The sequence below is a fragment of the Spermophilus citellus genome (genome assembly GCF_964194105.1).
Source record: "Spermophilus citellus genome assembly, chromosome: 2".
NCBI classification, from domain to species: domain Eukaryota; kingdom Metazoa; phylum Chordata; class Mammalia; order Rodentia; family Sciuridae; genus Spermophilus; species Spermophilus citellus.
The window spans coordinates 162689635-162707093 of record NC_138183.1 but is presented as its reverse complement, the minus strand read 5'-3'; the positions used below and the strand labels follow the sequence as shown (position 1 = coordinate 162707093).

At 34.7% G+C, this 17459-nt stretch overlaps 1 protein-coding gene across 3 annotated transcripts in view; it reads right to left on the bottom strand.

Moving 5' to 3' along the window:
- Positions 1-10145: 10145 nt before the first annotated feature.
- ALKBH8 (alkB homolog 8, tRNA methyltransferase) overlaps positions 10146-17459 on the bottom strand; it is a 64591-nt gene continuing 57277 nt past the window's right edge. For all 3 annotated transcript variants that reach the window (XM_081279389.1, XM_081279388.1, XM_081279387.1), the window contains exons 11-12: positions 17090-17239; positions 10146-11073 (exon numbers count right to left, since the gene is read on the bottom strand). In XM_081279389.1, the coding sequence (XP_081135515.1) occupies positions 10531-11073; positions 17090-17239 (693 nt within the window). In that variant the 3' untranslated portion in view covers positions 10146-10530. The remainder of the gene's footprint in view (positions 11074-17089; positions 17240-17459) is intronic.

The following is a 17459-nucleotide window of genomic DNA, read 5'->3' as shown; positions in this document are numbered from 1 at the left end:
GATTTAGAAAAAATCTTATTTGTAGGGAAAAAAAGTCAGACATAAAACCTTATACTTAAGTGCATGATTCTTTTTAAATAAAATTCTAGAAGAAGCAAAAGTAAGCAATAGATCAGTTGTTGCCAAAAGTAGAGGGGATTAATTGAAAGAGGTAGAAAGGAGCTTTATGGGTGAAGGAAAAGTTCTCTTATCATGATTGCCATGGTGATGATTACATGACTACATGAAATTTCTAAAAATTCATCAAATTGTTCACTTAAAATTGGTAAATGTTATATGTAAAGTATACATTATAAAATATTACACAAAAAGATATTTGAAATATTGTCCTGTTATTTTAGAACTTCCTGTTCTAAACTGCCATAAAATTTGAAGCCTCAAATATATACACAAAACAATACATAAATTGGAAGTGTCCATTTAAATGAATTATCAAGAGAAACACTCTTAAATACCACCCATGGAAAGAAAAAGAACATTGTGAACACCCAAAAAGGCCCACTAATTTTCTCCAAGTAGAAATTCACAATTAACTTAGTCTTGTGAGAATGCAGTTTCACGTGTTTTTGATCTTTTACTTAAAGGAAATTGAGACTTAGCCTTATCCAAAAAGAGGGCTGGCCTTTGCTCTAGGCTTCTAGAAGGTAATTCCTACTCGTGGAAAGTCCTGCCTGAGAAACATGTTTATCTCAAGATAAACAAACCTTATGACCTTAGACCAAGCAGTATCGGCTCAACCTTCAGAGAGACTGGAGAATAAAAGTCAGCCACACACATTGTCAACCATGTCTACATGACCAAGTCTCAATAAAAAATCTGAACACCAAGGCTCAAGTGAGTTTCCCTGGTGGCAACACTTCATGTGTATTGTCATACAATGCTGCCAAGAGAAATCTGTTCTGTCCGTAACTCTACTTAGAGTGGACAACTGAAAATTCAATGCTCGGAACACTCTTCAACTCTGGTTCAGTGAACATCTTCCCCTGATTTTAGCTTGTATCCTTTTGCTGTAATAAACCATAACTATAACAGTTTCAGTGCCTTCTGTGAAACTTTCTCGTAAATCATCAAACCTGAGGATGGCCTTAGGAACACATGAGTTTGCAGTTGACTTCAGAAGTGTGGGTGTCTTGAGGAATGCCTGAACTTTATAGGGGAGGTCAGAAGTGATGGTGGTCTTAGGGATTCCTGAACTCTGCAGAAATCATACGACATTATCTCCTATATGGCTTCTTTTACTTAGTATTATGTTTCTGAGATTCATTCATCTAATAGTTTGTAAGTACAGTTTCTCTAATTGTGTAATAAAATATTATATGAAGGGACTACAATTCTCACTCTACTACTAATGGTCACTTGAATATTTTTGAGATTTGCACTACTGGCACATCTACAAGAAAAGAACAGAAAAATCCATAAGCATAGAAGGAGATTTTAACACATCTTCTCAAATGACAAGAACAAGAAGACAAAAATTTAGAAAACAATATATTTATTATACAATTTAAAAATTAGGCTTGACATTACTCAATACCTAAAACTCTTCTGGGTCTTCGTTGGGAGAAATAATAAAGAAGTATTGCCCAAATGAATACTATATTCTTATATTAATTCAAGATCTATACAATTATTATTTCAGTGAATTTTCATATAGCTAGTCCAGTTTTACAAGTAAGAAAACTAAAGCATAGAAACATTAAGAAATTTGCTCAAAATCACAGCTAATAAATGACAGATCTAAATTTTAGCTTTTAGGAAATTTAATTCTAGAGCCAACTTCTGAATTCCTATGCTATTTTTCAACATGTTTCATTTTTCTTTCTTCTTGTATCTTTCTAGAAAATCATCAGTTTTATCTAAATTTTTAAAATTTATTAACAAGACTCAAACTTCAAATTTTGATGTGAAGTCCTAGAATAAATTATAGTCAGAATTAGTAGCTATTTCTGCCATATAAAAATAATAAACATAAACTATATTTAGCCCTATATTCTTTCTTCTCTTATCATGAACCTCATAAATTTATATGGAAGAAACAATACATCTTGATCTTATACTGAAATTCCATGACAAAAAAATCTATTGTCTTAACTAAGACCAATTATCAGTCACTACAGATTTCAGAAAGTTCAATGCTTGGAAATTAAACATCACTGACATTAATAATAAGATATATTATAGACCAGTACCCACAATTTACATAAAGTAATTTTCCTATAGAATAGTCTTAAGCCTGGTTACTACAAAAGCGATATCTGCTGGAGTAAAGTGTTGAAATTTTTGTTTTTAAGCCTTTCTCTTCTGTGTAATAATTGAATTGGTGGTAAACTTCCTAATTTTGTTCCTCTTGGAACCATGACATAAGCAATTAAGTTAACTGAGTTACTATACAACATTATATAGATAAGCAAATAACTCCTGATTGTTCCTAGGCTGGGACAAACTATGAATAAACTACAAAAACCAAATAATGAAACCATAGGTTTGACTATAAGGGCATAGTTAGATCTGATTGGCAGCATAAAAGGACATGTTTAGGTTGTCTTTAGCACCTAGACCAATGAATTAGTAATACCACTTAACTCTTGGTAATAAATTACAGTCTATTTCTGCCACTTAAAAAATAATCCTTTGCTCCTGGGTGAATGTCCCCTTGTGTGGGAAGCCATTCTTGCACGTGATTGGGCACCTCCCTGGTTGGGTGTGAGGCGTTCTGGCCAAACTGTGCCGGAGCTATCCCCACCCTCTCCAGGTGCGAGAGCCTGTCCGTGTGGGGGTGTGACTGACCATTGACCCTGAGACCAATCACTGACCCTGACCTTGGAATGCTGCCCCCCCTCGACCTTCATTAGATGGAATTTTCCCCTGAATTTCTTGTTCCCCAATAAAAGGCCACTCCCTGGCGTTCTTTCTCTCTCGTTCTCTCTCTCTCTCTCTCTCTCTCTCTCTCTCTCTCTCTCTCTCTCTCTCTCCTGCTAGTCCTGAGTAAGCCTTGCTGCCCCACTGGGTGGTTCGAGGCGAGAGCTTGAGGGAGGGCTGTCTCGGACCTGGTCAAAGAAAAACGTAATTGAGTCTGTGTGTTTATTTTGATCTCACTAGTTAACTTCTATGCTACGAACCTCTTGTATGAAACCAGCGTGCTAACCGCGCGGTGGACCCTTGACTTCCATTTTATTTTTTCATGGTATTTATCACTATGTGGCATGTAGTATTTATTTATTTATTTGCTTATTGTCTTTCTCCTCTTGAGAAGGTAACCTCCATAAAGGCAACGGCTTTTTTCTTTCTTATTTGTTCATTATCATGCTGTAACTGATCCCAGGAATTTAATACTGGATACTCAAAACAGATCAGGACTCAGGAGATCTTATATAATAAGGGGAAAAGACCTCAAGCGCCACAGTCACAACAGCAACTGGAATCACAAACCAGAATGGTCCTTCCATAAATGCAGTAAAGCAATAAAGGAATTAAAGGAATCCCCATTCTTGGGAAGACTGGGGATGTCAGGGTGCAGAGAGTTTAGAGATCAGAGTCACTGACTGAAGAAACAGTAAGTATGCTACACAATATCCATGTATGGGAAAGAAGTCATTATCTCTCTCCCAGTGGCCTGGGTGGAGAACAGCAGAAGGAACCTGCAGCTCAGGGGTCGACAGCTAGGGGAGCAATTACTAGCAGACCTAAGTCTGGCTTGAAAAACAAGCCAGGCAAACCCAAGCTGTGTGACAGAGGGTGTACCTAAGTGACCAGGAAAAAATCAAGCATGGAGGTTTACATAGAATACTGGTCACGGAAATCCACCTGACTTTCCCCTCACCTTCCAATCTAGCAGCTTGCAGAACAGGATGGGAGAGAAGTAATAGACCAGGAATTCAAAAGGGCAGAGTCGGGGAGAGACTGAGTTTGGGGTGACTGAATCAGAGACCAGGAAGCATGGGGTCCACATGTGAAGTAATAGGCTAAGAACAGGCTCCTATATCACATGAGTGAAACCCAAAGGAGATTCCTGGGTGCAGTCTTCCAGCATGGACTGGCAATTGCTGGGCCCTGGAGGTGTACTGCTTTAAAATCTCCAGACCAGCTGACACTCAGCAAGAGACTGGAGCATACCTAAACTTACATCCTGCCCCCAGGAACCATGCCTCCAGGACCAACCCTCTCACCCTAGCAAGCCCACCCATCCTTTGGGTGGAGGTAGCATTATATACCAGACAACCCCACCTACCTGCTGAGAAGAAAACCTGAGAAACTTTTGAACTCCAATGGAAAAATTGTTCAATTTTTTATTAAGATTTATTTTTTTAAATCTCCTTTTTCTTTCAATCAATCACATTTCTACCATTTTTGAAACCAAGTATTTTTCATGCATCAGTTTATTGAGGACTGGGATGTCTGAATAGTATATTATACTTTTGTTGTGTATTATTTTACTTTTACTTTTTTCTTTCTATTTTTGATTTTTTACATTATACATATATTTCCTCTCACTTATCTGTTTCCCTGGATTCTCTTTCTCTCTTTTCTCCTACTAACAGCCAATCTCTATAAATCCATCTTTCACACTTCCTATAATTTTTAAATTCTAAAGTCTCTCCTCCTTTCTCATAAACATCACACCCTATACCACTTCTATTCTCACTTTGTCCACCACTTGAAATTTTAAACTCTTTTGCAAACTTACTGTTTATATTGTATACAATAATTGAACACATCCTTTCTGTTTATTGCAATAAAACTGTAACATCTTAGTAGGAGCTGTATTATTATTTGCATTGGGTGCTGTTATTATTTGTCTCCCTATTAAAGGCGAGGTTCTAGAAGCCTTCAGGGACACTATAAATCTACAGGGTAGAAACTGTACTGCCTGAGATTCACACTGCAAAATGAGTTACACACACAAACAACATTAAAAACAAGGTGGGGGCTAGGGTTGTGGCTCAGAGGTGGAGCACTCACCTAGCATTCATGAGGTAGTGAATTCAATACTCAGCATCACATAAAAATAAAATAGATGTATTGTGTCAACGTACAACTAAAAAATAAATGCAAAAAAAAAAAAAAAAAAAACCCAAGGGAACAAATCACCCAAACAAACCAAGATGCTCCAATAATAGAATCCATTGACAATACAGTAGAAGAAATGACAGAGAAGGAGTTTAGAATGTACATAGTTAAACTGATCCACAACATAAAGGACGATGTAAGGAATAAAATCGGAGATACAATTCAGGAAGTGAAAGATTATTTCAATAAAGAGATAGAGATTCTGAAAAGAAATCATGCAGAAATCCTCAAAGTGAAGGAATCAATAATCCAAATTAAAAATTCAATGGAAAGCATCACCAACAGACCACAGGTAAGACAGAATCTCAAGCAATGAAGATAAAATATGTAATCTTGAAAATAAAGTTGACCATGGAGAGAAGTAGTTAAGAAACCATGAACAGAACTCCCAAGAATTATGGGATAACATCAAAAGACCAAATTTAAGATTTATTGGGATAGATGAAGGTGTGGAAGTACAAACCAATAAAATAATATCAGAAAATTTCCCAAAGAATAAAATGGAAAATCAAATATTAGAGTCTTATAGGACCCCAAATATACAAATTTACTACAGACTCACACCAAGGCACATTATAATGAAAATGTCTAGAAATAGAGAAGGATAGAATTTTAAAGGCTGCAAGAGAAAATATCAGAGTACATTTAGAGGGAAACCAATTTGGATCTCATCTGATTTCTCAGCCCAGACCCTCAAAGCTGGGCAGTCTTGTATTCCAAGCTCTGAAAGAAAATGGATGTCAACCAACAATTTTATCCAGCAAAAATAAGCTTCAGATTAGAAGATGAAATAAAAAACTTCTATGATAAACAAAAATTAAAATAATTCACAACTAGAAAGCCTGCACTATACAACTTCTCAACAAAACATTCCATGAAGATGAAATGGATAAAAAAAAAAGTGAAAACTAGTAAAGGGAGGAACTACACTGAAGAAATAGTCAATCAAAGGAGAAACTAATTCAAATTACAACCCAGAAATAAACCAAAATGACTCATACCTCAAAAATAACCTTGAACTTTAATGGCCTAAACCCATCAATCCATAGACATAGACTGGCAGATTGGATTAAAAAACAAGACCCAACTATATGCTGTCTCCAAGACTCACCTGATGGGCAAAGACATCTACAGACTGAAGTGAAAGGATGGGAAAAATCATATCATTTACATGAACTCTGTAAATAAGCAGGAGTTGCTATCCCCATATCAGATAAGTGGACTTCAAACCAAAGTTAATCAGAAGGGTCAAAGAAGGACATTTCATAATGCTTAAAAGAATTATACAGGGGCTGGGGATGTGGCTCACGCTCGCCTGGCATGCGTGCGGCCCGGGTTCGATCCTCAGCACCACGTACAAACAAAGATGTGTCCGCCGAAAACTAAAAAAATAAATAAATAAATAAATATTAAAATTCTCTCTCTCTTTAAAAAAAAAAAAGAATTATACATCAATAAGACATAATGATCATAAATATCTATGCCCCAAACATGGAGAATCTAAATACAACAAGCTAACCCTTCTCAATTTTAAAAATCAAACAGACCACAACACAATAATACTGAGTGACTTTCACACACCTCTCTCAACACTGGATAGATCCTCCAGACAAAAACTAAACAAACTATAGAACTAAATAATACAATCAATAATTGATGTAACAGACATATAGAATATTTCTCATCCATCAGTGAATGAATAAGACTTCTCAGCAGTACATGGATCCTTTTCTAAAACAGATCCTATCTTATGCCACAAAGCAACTCCTAGAAAATACAAAAAAAAAAAAAAAAAACAGAGATAATACCTTACATTCTATCAGATCATAATGGAGTGAAATTAGAAATCAATGATAAAATAAAAAATAGAAGATACTCTAACACCTGGAGACTAAATAATATTCTAATGAATGAGGAATGGATAGCAGAACAAATCGGGGATGAAATAAAACTATACTTAGAAGTAAGTGAGAACTGCAACATAACATCAAAATCTCTGGGATACTATGAAGGCATTGAGGAAAGATTATTGCATTGAGCTTATTCATTAAAATAAAAAAGTCAATAAAAATATAACTTAACATTACATCTCAAATTCCAAGAAAAAGAACAAACCAACACCCAAAGCAGAAGACAGGAAATAATTAAAATCAGAGCTGAAATCAACGAAATTGAAACAAAAGAAACAATTCAAAAAACTGACAAAACAAAAAGTTGGTTCTTTGAAAACATAAATAAAATTGATAAACCCCTAGCTATGCTAATGAAGAGAAAATTCAAATTACTAAAATTTGTGATGAAAAAGGACATATCACAATGGACGCTACTGAAATACAGAAGATAATCAAAAACTATTTTGAAAACTTATACTCCAATAAAACAGAAAATCTTGAAGACATTGACAAATTTATAGAGACATGTGACCTACCCAAACTGAATTAGGAGGACGTAACAAAATTTAAACAGATCAATTTCAAGCAATAAAATAAAAGACACCATCAAAAGCCTACTAAGAAAAGCTCAGGACCAGATGGATTCTCAGTCGAGTTCTAAAAGACCTTCAAAGAAGAATTAACACCAATACTTCTCAAACTATTCCATGAAATAGAAAGCTTCAGACCAATATCCCTGATGAACATAGATGTAAAAATTCTCAATAAAATTCTGGCAAACTGCATACGTAAATGTATTAAAAAGATAGTGCACCATGATCAAGTGGGGTTGATTCCAGAGATGCAAAGCTAGTTCAACATATGGAAATCAATAAACATAATTCAGCACATCAATAGACTTAAAGACAAGAATCATATCATTATCTCAGTAGATGCAGAAAATGCATTTGACAAAATACAACACCCACCCCTGCATGTTCAAAACACTAGAAAAACTAGGATAGTAGGAATATACCTCGAACATTGTAAAAGCTATCTATGCTAAACCCAAGGGCAACATCATTCTAAATGGAGAAAAATTGAAAGCATTACCTTTAAGAACTGGAACAAGGCAAGAATTTTCACCACTTTTATTCAACATCATCCTTGAAACTCTGGCTAGAGCAATTAGAAGGAAGAAATTAAAGGGATACAAATAGGAAAAGAAGAACTCAAACTAGTATCATTATTTGCCAACAACATGATTCTGTATTTAGAAGATCCAAAAACTTCCACCAGAAAACTTCTAGAATAAATGAATTCAGCAAAGTAGCAGGATATAAAATCAACACCCACAAATAAAATGTACCCCTATACATCAGTGATGAATCCATTGAGAGAGAAATTAGGAAAACTATCCAATTCAAAATAGCCTCAAAAAATTTTCTGGGAATCAATCTAACAAAAACCATGGAAGATTTCTACAGTGAAAACTCAGAATTCTAAAGAAAGAAATTAGAGAAGAACTTAGAAGATGGAAAGCTCTCCCATGTTCTTGGATAGGCATAATTAACATTGTCAAAATGGTCATACTACCAAAAGCATTACAAAGATTTAGTGCAATTCCTATTAAAATCCCAATAACATTCTTCATAGAAATACAAAAAGCACTCATGAAATTCATTTGGAAAAATAAGAGATCCAGAATAGCCAAAGCAATCCTTAGCAAGAAAAGTACAATAGGAGGCATCACAATAAAAGACCTTAAATTATGTTACAGAGCTATTGTAACAAAAAAAAAAAATAAATAAAGCAGGGCATTGGCACCAAAACCGACACACAGACCAAAGGTATAGAATAGAAGACATAGGGACAAACCCATATAAATATAGTTATCTCATACTAGACAAAGGCATACATTGAAGGAAAGACAGCCTCTTCAACAAATGGTGCTGGGAAAACTGGAAATCCATATGCAACAAAATGAAACTAAACCCCTATCTCTCAACTCAACTCAAAGTAGATCAAGAACCCAGGAATTAAGACCAGAGACCCTGCACCTAATAGAAGAAAAAGTAGGCCTAAATCTTCACCAAGTTAGATTAGGACCTGACTTCCTTAACAAGATTTCTAAAGTGCAAGAAATAAAATAAAAATAATAATAAATGGGATGTATTCAAACTAAAAAGCTTCTTCTCAGCAAAACAATCACTAAGGTGAAAAGAGCCTACAGTATAGGAGCAAATTTTTACCACATGCATATCAGATACAGCACTAATCTCCAGGATATATAAAAAACTCAAAAAACTTAATACCAAAAAAACCCAAACAACCCAATTAATAAATGGGCTAAGGAACTGAACAGAGACATTTCACAGAAGAAGAAATACAATAAATTGACAAACATATGAAAAAAAATGTTCTTATCTCTAGCAATTAGAGAAATGCAAATCAAAACTACTAAGATTTCATCTCACTCCATTCAGAATGGCAATTATCAAGAATGCAAGCAAAAATAAATGTTGGCGAGGATGTGGAAAAAAAGGTACACTGATACATTGCTGATGGGACTGCAAATTGGCGCAACTATGGAAATTCCTCAGAAAACTTGGAATGGAACCACTATTTGACCCAGTTATCCCACTTCTTGGCTTAAACTCAAAGGACTTCAAATCTATGCATACTACAGAGACGCTGCCACATCAATGTTTATAGCAGCTCAACTCACAATAGCTAGACAATGAACCAGCTTAGGTGCCCTTCAACAGATAAATGAATAAAGAAAATTTAGTGTATACACACAATGGAATATTACTCAGCTTTAAAGAAAAGTGAAATATGGCATTTGCTGCTAAATGGATGGAACTGGAGAGTATCATACTAAGCGAAGTAAGCCAATCCCAAAGAACCAAAGGCCAAATGTTTTCTCTGAAATGCAGATGCTAATTCATAATAAGGGGAGATGTTAGGGAAGAATAGAGGTACTTTGGATTAGACAGAGGCAAATGAAGGGAAAGAAAAATAGTAGAATGAATTGGACATTATCCTATGTGCATTTATGATTACACCACCTGTATAATTCCACATCATGTACAAGCAGACAAATGAGAAGTTATACTCCATTTTATGTATGATGTGTCAAAATGCGTGCTACCGTCATGTATATTAGAACAAATTAAAAAAAAGAACTGTAGATAAAACTTAAGATAATTTTCTATTGACCAAGAATAGTTTCTTTATTAAAATATTATATAATTACTTTAATAAGATTCAACATAATTCAGGTTCTTTGATGAATTTATAATAAAATATCATCTTCAAAATGCTGTACTCTTACATGAGAATCTCAAATACTTTGCAAATTACTTGGATCACTTTTAAACACCATCCTGAGTAGGGATGTAGGAAGAGCCTACATTTATGAAGTCAAAGTAGCAGATCAAATGTTTCCTAAGCAATCTCTATTTCCAAATTTCTCTCAGGATTTCTCCTTTGGTACTTCACCACAAGTTTTCTCTTTAATTAAAAGGACAATTAATTTAGTCTTTTTTCTAAAGTTTATTCTCTACATAAAATATGTTCACATAAATATTCAGATCTTTTGAAGAATCACACACCAGTTTCCTTGATCATAGTAGCTTTGCAGAATGCTGACATTACTCAAAGTCTGGCAGGCAGCTTCCAATTCTCCATCACAGAACACATGATAGTATCGATGAAACACAGAACCTGGGTCATGAGATCTTATTGGACCAAATGGCTCAACAGGTTTGTCTTTACCAAGGTTTCCTTTAAGATGCCAGGGAACCAGTACATCTTGAGAATGAAAAGTAGTCCTGTTGGTGTGAATAGGCAGCTCAGAATTAGTGACTTTCCTTGAATTGCATCCTCCCTCCTGAATGGAGGGGACAGAAGCTGCTGAGTCTTGACTGTTCGCATCAGGCATTTGCTCCACAAGCTGCCCTTGCATAGATGTATCACTGATCTCTTTCTTTCCTTGGCTAATTCTGTTTTCTTTAAGATATTTGGACTTCTGGTTATTATATTCTTGTTCCATTGCCCAGACATAAATGAGTGCCTTCCCTCCAGGTCTCAAGAGTCGAACAAGTTCTTGGAGAGCTGCCACTCTACGCTCCTAAAAAAAAAAAAAAAAAAAAAACACACACACACACATACATGCACACATTGCCATTTAAGAACCTGGAGGAGACATAGAGTGAAAATGTAAAATAAAACTAACTGTAGGCCTGTTTTCAACTACAATTATCAGTAAGAAAATCTAACAAAATGTTTTATATAAACACAAAAAAGATAAAAAGGAAGGGGCATTCTGTTCTGTGCCTTTTATTAATTTCCCCCATGACTTTCCTTAATTGGCTGGCTAGGACACATGGAAACAACAGATTTAGAGTTACAAGTGGTAATATGAGGCACTTTTAGGGGAATCATTACATTTATATTTACAAAATATCGCCCAAGATAGATTATAGAGACTTCAACTTACAGTCTTGATGAAATAGTTTGTATTAATTCTCCCACTGAAAATAATCACAAAGCCTGGATGAAATACAGGTTGATTAGCTCCTATCTGAAACGCTTGGGACCAGATTTTTGGATTCTGAAATATTTTCATACATATAATGAAGTGTCTTGAGGATGAAACCCAAGCCTAAATACGAAATTCATTTAGGTTTCATATAGTCTTTATACATATAGCCTGAAGGCAATTTTATATGATACTTTTAATGTGCCTTGTATCATGTCAGCAACCCATCATGTGAAGTCGGGTGTGGAGTGGCATCAAGTTAGTGTTCAAACATTTCAAGTTTTGGAGCATTTCTGATTTTTAGATTAGGGATGCTCATCTACACATAAAACAGCTACTTAAAGGCACTGGAGATCAACTCTGGAAGGTGGATCTGACAGGCTATAATCCCTCAGAGAATTTGATAATTCACAGGGTGGGAGAATAAAATATAAGCAGGAAGCAGAAATCTCACTGGCCTGAGGAAATAAGGCTTGGAATATAGGGAAATTAAAGCAGCTGAGAATTGGGAGACAGAATCATAGGTAAAAGAACTGCTAGGAAGTGATTCTGAAAATCTATATGCAAACTCCTCTAGGAGGACTTGCGGATTCCTAAGTTGCATGAGCACTGAGTGAAATTCTAAGAACACAGCAGAAAGGCAGCTAGGAAATTTAAAAGCTAGACAGAATTTAAGTAGCCAAACAAGGCTAGAGAGAAAGTCAATGGATTTCACAGTCCACCATAGGGTAATGATCTTGGAATATAACCCAGGCTTTTGCTTGAGACCAAGAAGGGCCATATTCTAGAAAGGGAGAGGGGGGAAAAAAGGGTATAAATCAGTTCTCATGAAGCATAAAACCAATCCTTTACAGAATTAAAGTGATCTGCTTATATTTATCAGCTTGCCATAATTTAATCCTTTTTGGAGAAAGATAAAATATCCAAATCTTTTAATACAAAATGTCCATCATCCAATACAAAATTATGAGGTATGTTAAAATCAATCATGACCAAATGACTGAAAATCAGAGCAAAAGAAGACCACAGAAGTAAACCCCCCAAAGACTTCAAAATTACTGTGGTTAATACATTCATGAAAATAGAAAGAAGGAACTTCAGTAAAGACATAAAATACATTAAATATATTAAGAAGTCAGACAAAAATTCTATAACAGAAAAAAGCAATAGATTATTTAACAGCAAATTAGATACACTGCAACAAAGAATTATTCAATTAGAATTCAGACTAGAACAAATTTCCCAGGTTAAAACACAGGGATGGAAAATATAGAAATATTATCATTCTAGAATTCAAGCCTAGTTATAATCTTTTTTAAAATAAAGACAAAATATAAAGATTTCATATTTGCAAAACGTGAGAAAATCTGTCATCAATATACCTATACTTAAAAAAAAATAAGGATTCTTCAAGAAATAGAAATCTAAACCCTCTAAAACCTTAGTTAATCAGAGTCTCACAATGTTAGGAAGGGTAAACACACCAACTGAAGGTAGACAATAAAGTCATGGATACATACTACAATGCCTATGTCAACCACTGAAAAAATAGCATCTAACCAGCAAACTTACAGAGGAGGAAAAATATAATAATAAACTGCATTAAGGTTATAAGGCTAGCAAACAAAAGAACTGAGATTAGAAATGTTTATATATATATGTGTGTGTGTGCTCTTTGATAAAAAGAAATTGATCTTACTGGTTCCTTAGCCTCAGATAATGTCAAATTGTCAAAGTGACACACAATTCTAACATGCAATGGGTTATTCATAATGGCCCAAAAGCCCAAGAAATAACCTCAGATTATATGTTAAAAGAGGAGGAAGCACCTTTAGCATGAGTAATTTATAGAGTTAATAGAAGAAAACTTGAGAATTTTTCCAGGGTGGGTCTAGGAGTTGGGAAATATTGTGAAATCAAGCTGAAAAATCTAAGATGAGATCATTTTATTGAATATAAAATAAAACAATAACATTTACTGAGCTCTTACAACATACAAGACACTAAGATAGGAATTTATGCATTGTTTCATTTATTCTGACAACAACCTTATGAGATAGGCTATTGTCATCTTATTTTACAGATGGGCAACCTAAGTATTCAGAGACCTAAGTATTCAGAAGGTAAAAAGAATACAAAATGGTAGAAGTAGTTACATTAGGGAGGAGAATGCTGATATCAGAATGTAAGTGGATTAAAAATGACATATACTGGGATCAGGCAGGAATGAAAACTAAAGTGGTAAAGGAATGAAGTAGAGGGCAGTAGAATTCTTCTACTAAAACTTCAATGCTCTTACCTTATTGTCTCCAGATACTTGGACTGTCAAAATAGCCTTTCTATAGTCAGTCTTGCCTCCTATCTTAAACCACCCTCCACAGTGTCTAAGAATGATCCTTGTATGGCATATATCTGATCAAGGCACTCCCATTTGTAAGATCTTTCAATGTCTCTAAAAATCAAAATCACTACTATGGCACTCAATCAGCAACATAAAATCCAAACCAACCAACACATAAATCAATGTTACCTCCTCCACTCAAATATGAACTCTATGAATGCAGGGACTTGGGCTTCACCATTTGTATTCCCAGCCACTTGTTTAATACCAGCATACAACTAATTTTCAATGAATTAGTTTTTATCGTGGTAAAAAACACATGATATAAAATTTGCCATTTTAATCATTTTAAGTGTTCACAAATTAGTGATGTTAATTACACTCATACTGTTATATAACCATCATCACTGTCCATCACCAAACTGAAACTCAAACCAAACTGAAACTCTGTACAAGGTTAAATAATAACTCCCATTCTAACTTCCCCAGCATCTGAGAATCATTGTAGTATTTTCTGTCTCTATGAATTTAACTTTTCTAGGTTCTGCATGTAAGTACTTCAAAATATTTTTCCATTTCTGTCTGGCTTATTTCACTTAGTGTAATGTCCTCAAGGTTCAGTTACATTGTAGCATGTATCAGAATTTCCTTCCCTTTTCAATCTGAATAATATTCAATATTCCACTATATGTATATAGTTTACATTTTGTTCACACAGTCATCCATCAATGGACGTCTGAGCTATTTCCACATTTTGGATATAGTGAATAATGGCTCTATGAACATGGGTGTACAAATATTGCAAGTCTATATGCTTTCAGTTTTGGGGGGAAGGGCTATATATCTAGAAGTAGATTTGTTGGATCATATGGTATTTCTATGTTTAATTTTCTGAGGAACTGCCACAATGTTTTCCCCAGTGGCTACACTATCCAGCAATGCAGAAGGGCTCTAATTTCTCCACATCCTTGCTAAGGATGTTATTCTCTATATTTCTGGTAATAGCTATCCTAATGTGTGTGAACTGCTACTTCACTGTAGTTTTGATTTGCACTTTCCTAATGATTCATGATGTTGAGTACTTTTCCATGTGCTTATTGGCCATTTGTATTCTTATTTTTAAAGTACCTATTTAAATCCTTCATCTTTTTTTATTGGGTTGTTTGTTGCTTTGTTATCACATTTTAGGAGTTCTGCATATATTTTAGATATTAATTCCCTATCAGACACGATTTGTAAATATTATTTTCCATTCCATGGGATGCATCTTCTCTCTCTTGATAAGTGTTGTAAGTGTTGTTTGATGCACATAAGTTTTAATTTTGACAAAGTCCAATTTCTCTATTTTTTTCACTTGTTGCCCATGTTCTTAGAACCATAACCAAGAAATCATTACTAAACTCAATATCACAGAGCTTTTCTCCTATATTTTCTTCCATGTTTTCTTCTTAGAGTTTTATAGTTTGGGCTCTTATAGGGCTTTGATCCAACTTGATCTTTTTTACATGGTCAATGAATGAATTTTAAATAGATAACAAGAAATATGGAGAGAAAGGTGAATATGACAAATTTCTAAGGAGATAGGGGAAAGGTCCAACATATACATGCAATTGCAAAAAAATGGATACAGATATTGTCTGTGTATTTTACTTTCTTTCATACTTTAAAGATAGTCCTCTTTCATAGAATAAGCTGTGGCTGAAGGAACTAAAGTGTGCCAAACATTTCTTCCAAATGAAGGGGATTTTTAAATTCACAGGTATAGCAGCTGTTTACAAGCCTTTCTCTGTTTGTAGTAATTCTTCTAAGTACTGAAGGCTTTTAAGATAGTCCCCTTACTCTGTCTGCTGCAGTCCAGCAGAATCTCCCAGATACTACTAAAAAATAAAGAGCTAACAACTGAAGAGACAAATGTCATAGAGGTTCTTCTGATTTGTTTTGAAATCAGGCAAGGACATAAGGTCTACTGAATCTGCCAGACACCCATAATGCAAGCTATATGGTTCTTGTTTACATCAGGGGAGGAACTACTAATGCTTTCAAAATATACAAAAAAAAATAAGCTTTTTTTTCCCTTTAAGTAAAACATAAAATATTAAATTCATTTATTTAAAACTTAAGAAGATTTTGTTTGTTTGTAATATTTTTACTTTTTAAAACATTTTTAGCCATATTTTTATTGGTGCATGATAGTGGGACTCAGTGTTAACATATTTGTACAGGCACACACATGACATAACAATAGGATTTGGACAATATAATTTCTCAGGATTTCCCCTTCTTACTCTTCCTCTCTCCTCCTGATCACTTTCCTCTATGCTACTATCTCTCTTTGATTTTCCTGATATCCCCCTCCCCAACACTCTTTTCCTTTTTTCTCTCTAGGTTCCACATATCAGAAAACATATGACCCTGGACTTTCAGAACTTAGCTTATTTTGCTTAACATAATGTTCTCAAGTTCCATCCATTTTCCTGCAAATGACATAGTTTCAATCTTCTTTATGGCTGAACAAAACTCTAATGTGTACGTATACCACATTTTCTTTATCCATTCATCCACTGATGGACACCAGGGCTGGCTCCATAATTTGCCTATTGTGAATTGTGCTGCTATAAACATGGGTACCCATATGTCACTATAATATAATGACCTTAACTCTTTAAGATAAATACCAAGGAGTAGTATAATTGGGTCATATGGTGGTTCTATTCCTAATGTGATGAACTGCTACTTCTTTTGAGGAACCTCCATATTGATTTCCATAAAGGTTGTACAAATCTTAATCTCACCTACAATGTAAAAGTGAAAAATTAAAAACATTTTAAGAGTTAACATACTACTACAGAGTTCTGAAGAATGGTGTGGGTTGAGAAAGCAAGTGGGAAAGAGAGAGAAGAGACTCAGAATCTGAGGAGTGATATAAACTCATGAAGCCTAGTCTCAAAGTCTTTTCCAATTAAAATTCTGGGACTCTGTGGGTCTGAAGGAAGGCATTTAGAAATGAATGGCGACCTGGGTAGAAAAAGGCTATAATATACAGCAATAGTAGCATAGAGTCCCATTAGGCCTCTGTTTAAGTAACCAGAACTCCGATGTAGCCTTATCTTTGTCACACATGCTCTCTTCAATGAGAATGGATCATGTAGTGGAAAAAGATGAGAAGCTAAAATACGGTCCAACATCAATAAGTTAATGAACTTTTGCTGCCACTTACTGACAAAAAACTTGGAGAAAGAAAAACATATTTTTTAAAATACTTACTTCTGTTGAAAAATGGTGAATAACAGCAATGGAGATGCAGGCATCACAAGACCCACTGCGAACTGGAATAGCCAACGCATCACAGACAAAGGCCTGAAGCTGCTTCTCTCTACAAATGTCCACGAGGCTTTGGCTACGATCACAACCAATCTTTAAGAGAAAAAAGTTCAAACTGTTTTGTTTGAATTTTAAAAGAAATTAAGAGCTATGGGTTTATTCCGTACCTTAAAGTCATTAAATAGATTTCATATTTATCGTGAAATGGTCTCAAACCATTATATTTCCAGTTCAGATAGTCAGCACAAAGTCAGAATATGTAATGCTCACGATAACATTTATTATCTTAACAAATATCAAACAGAACTCAAAT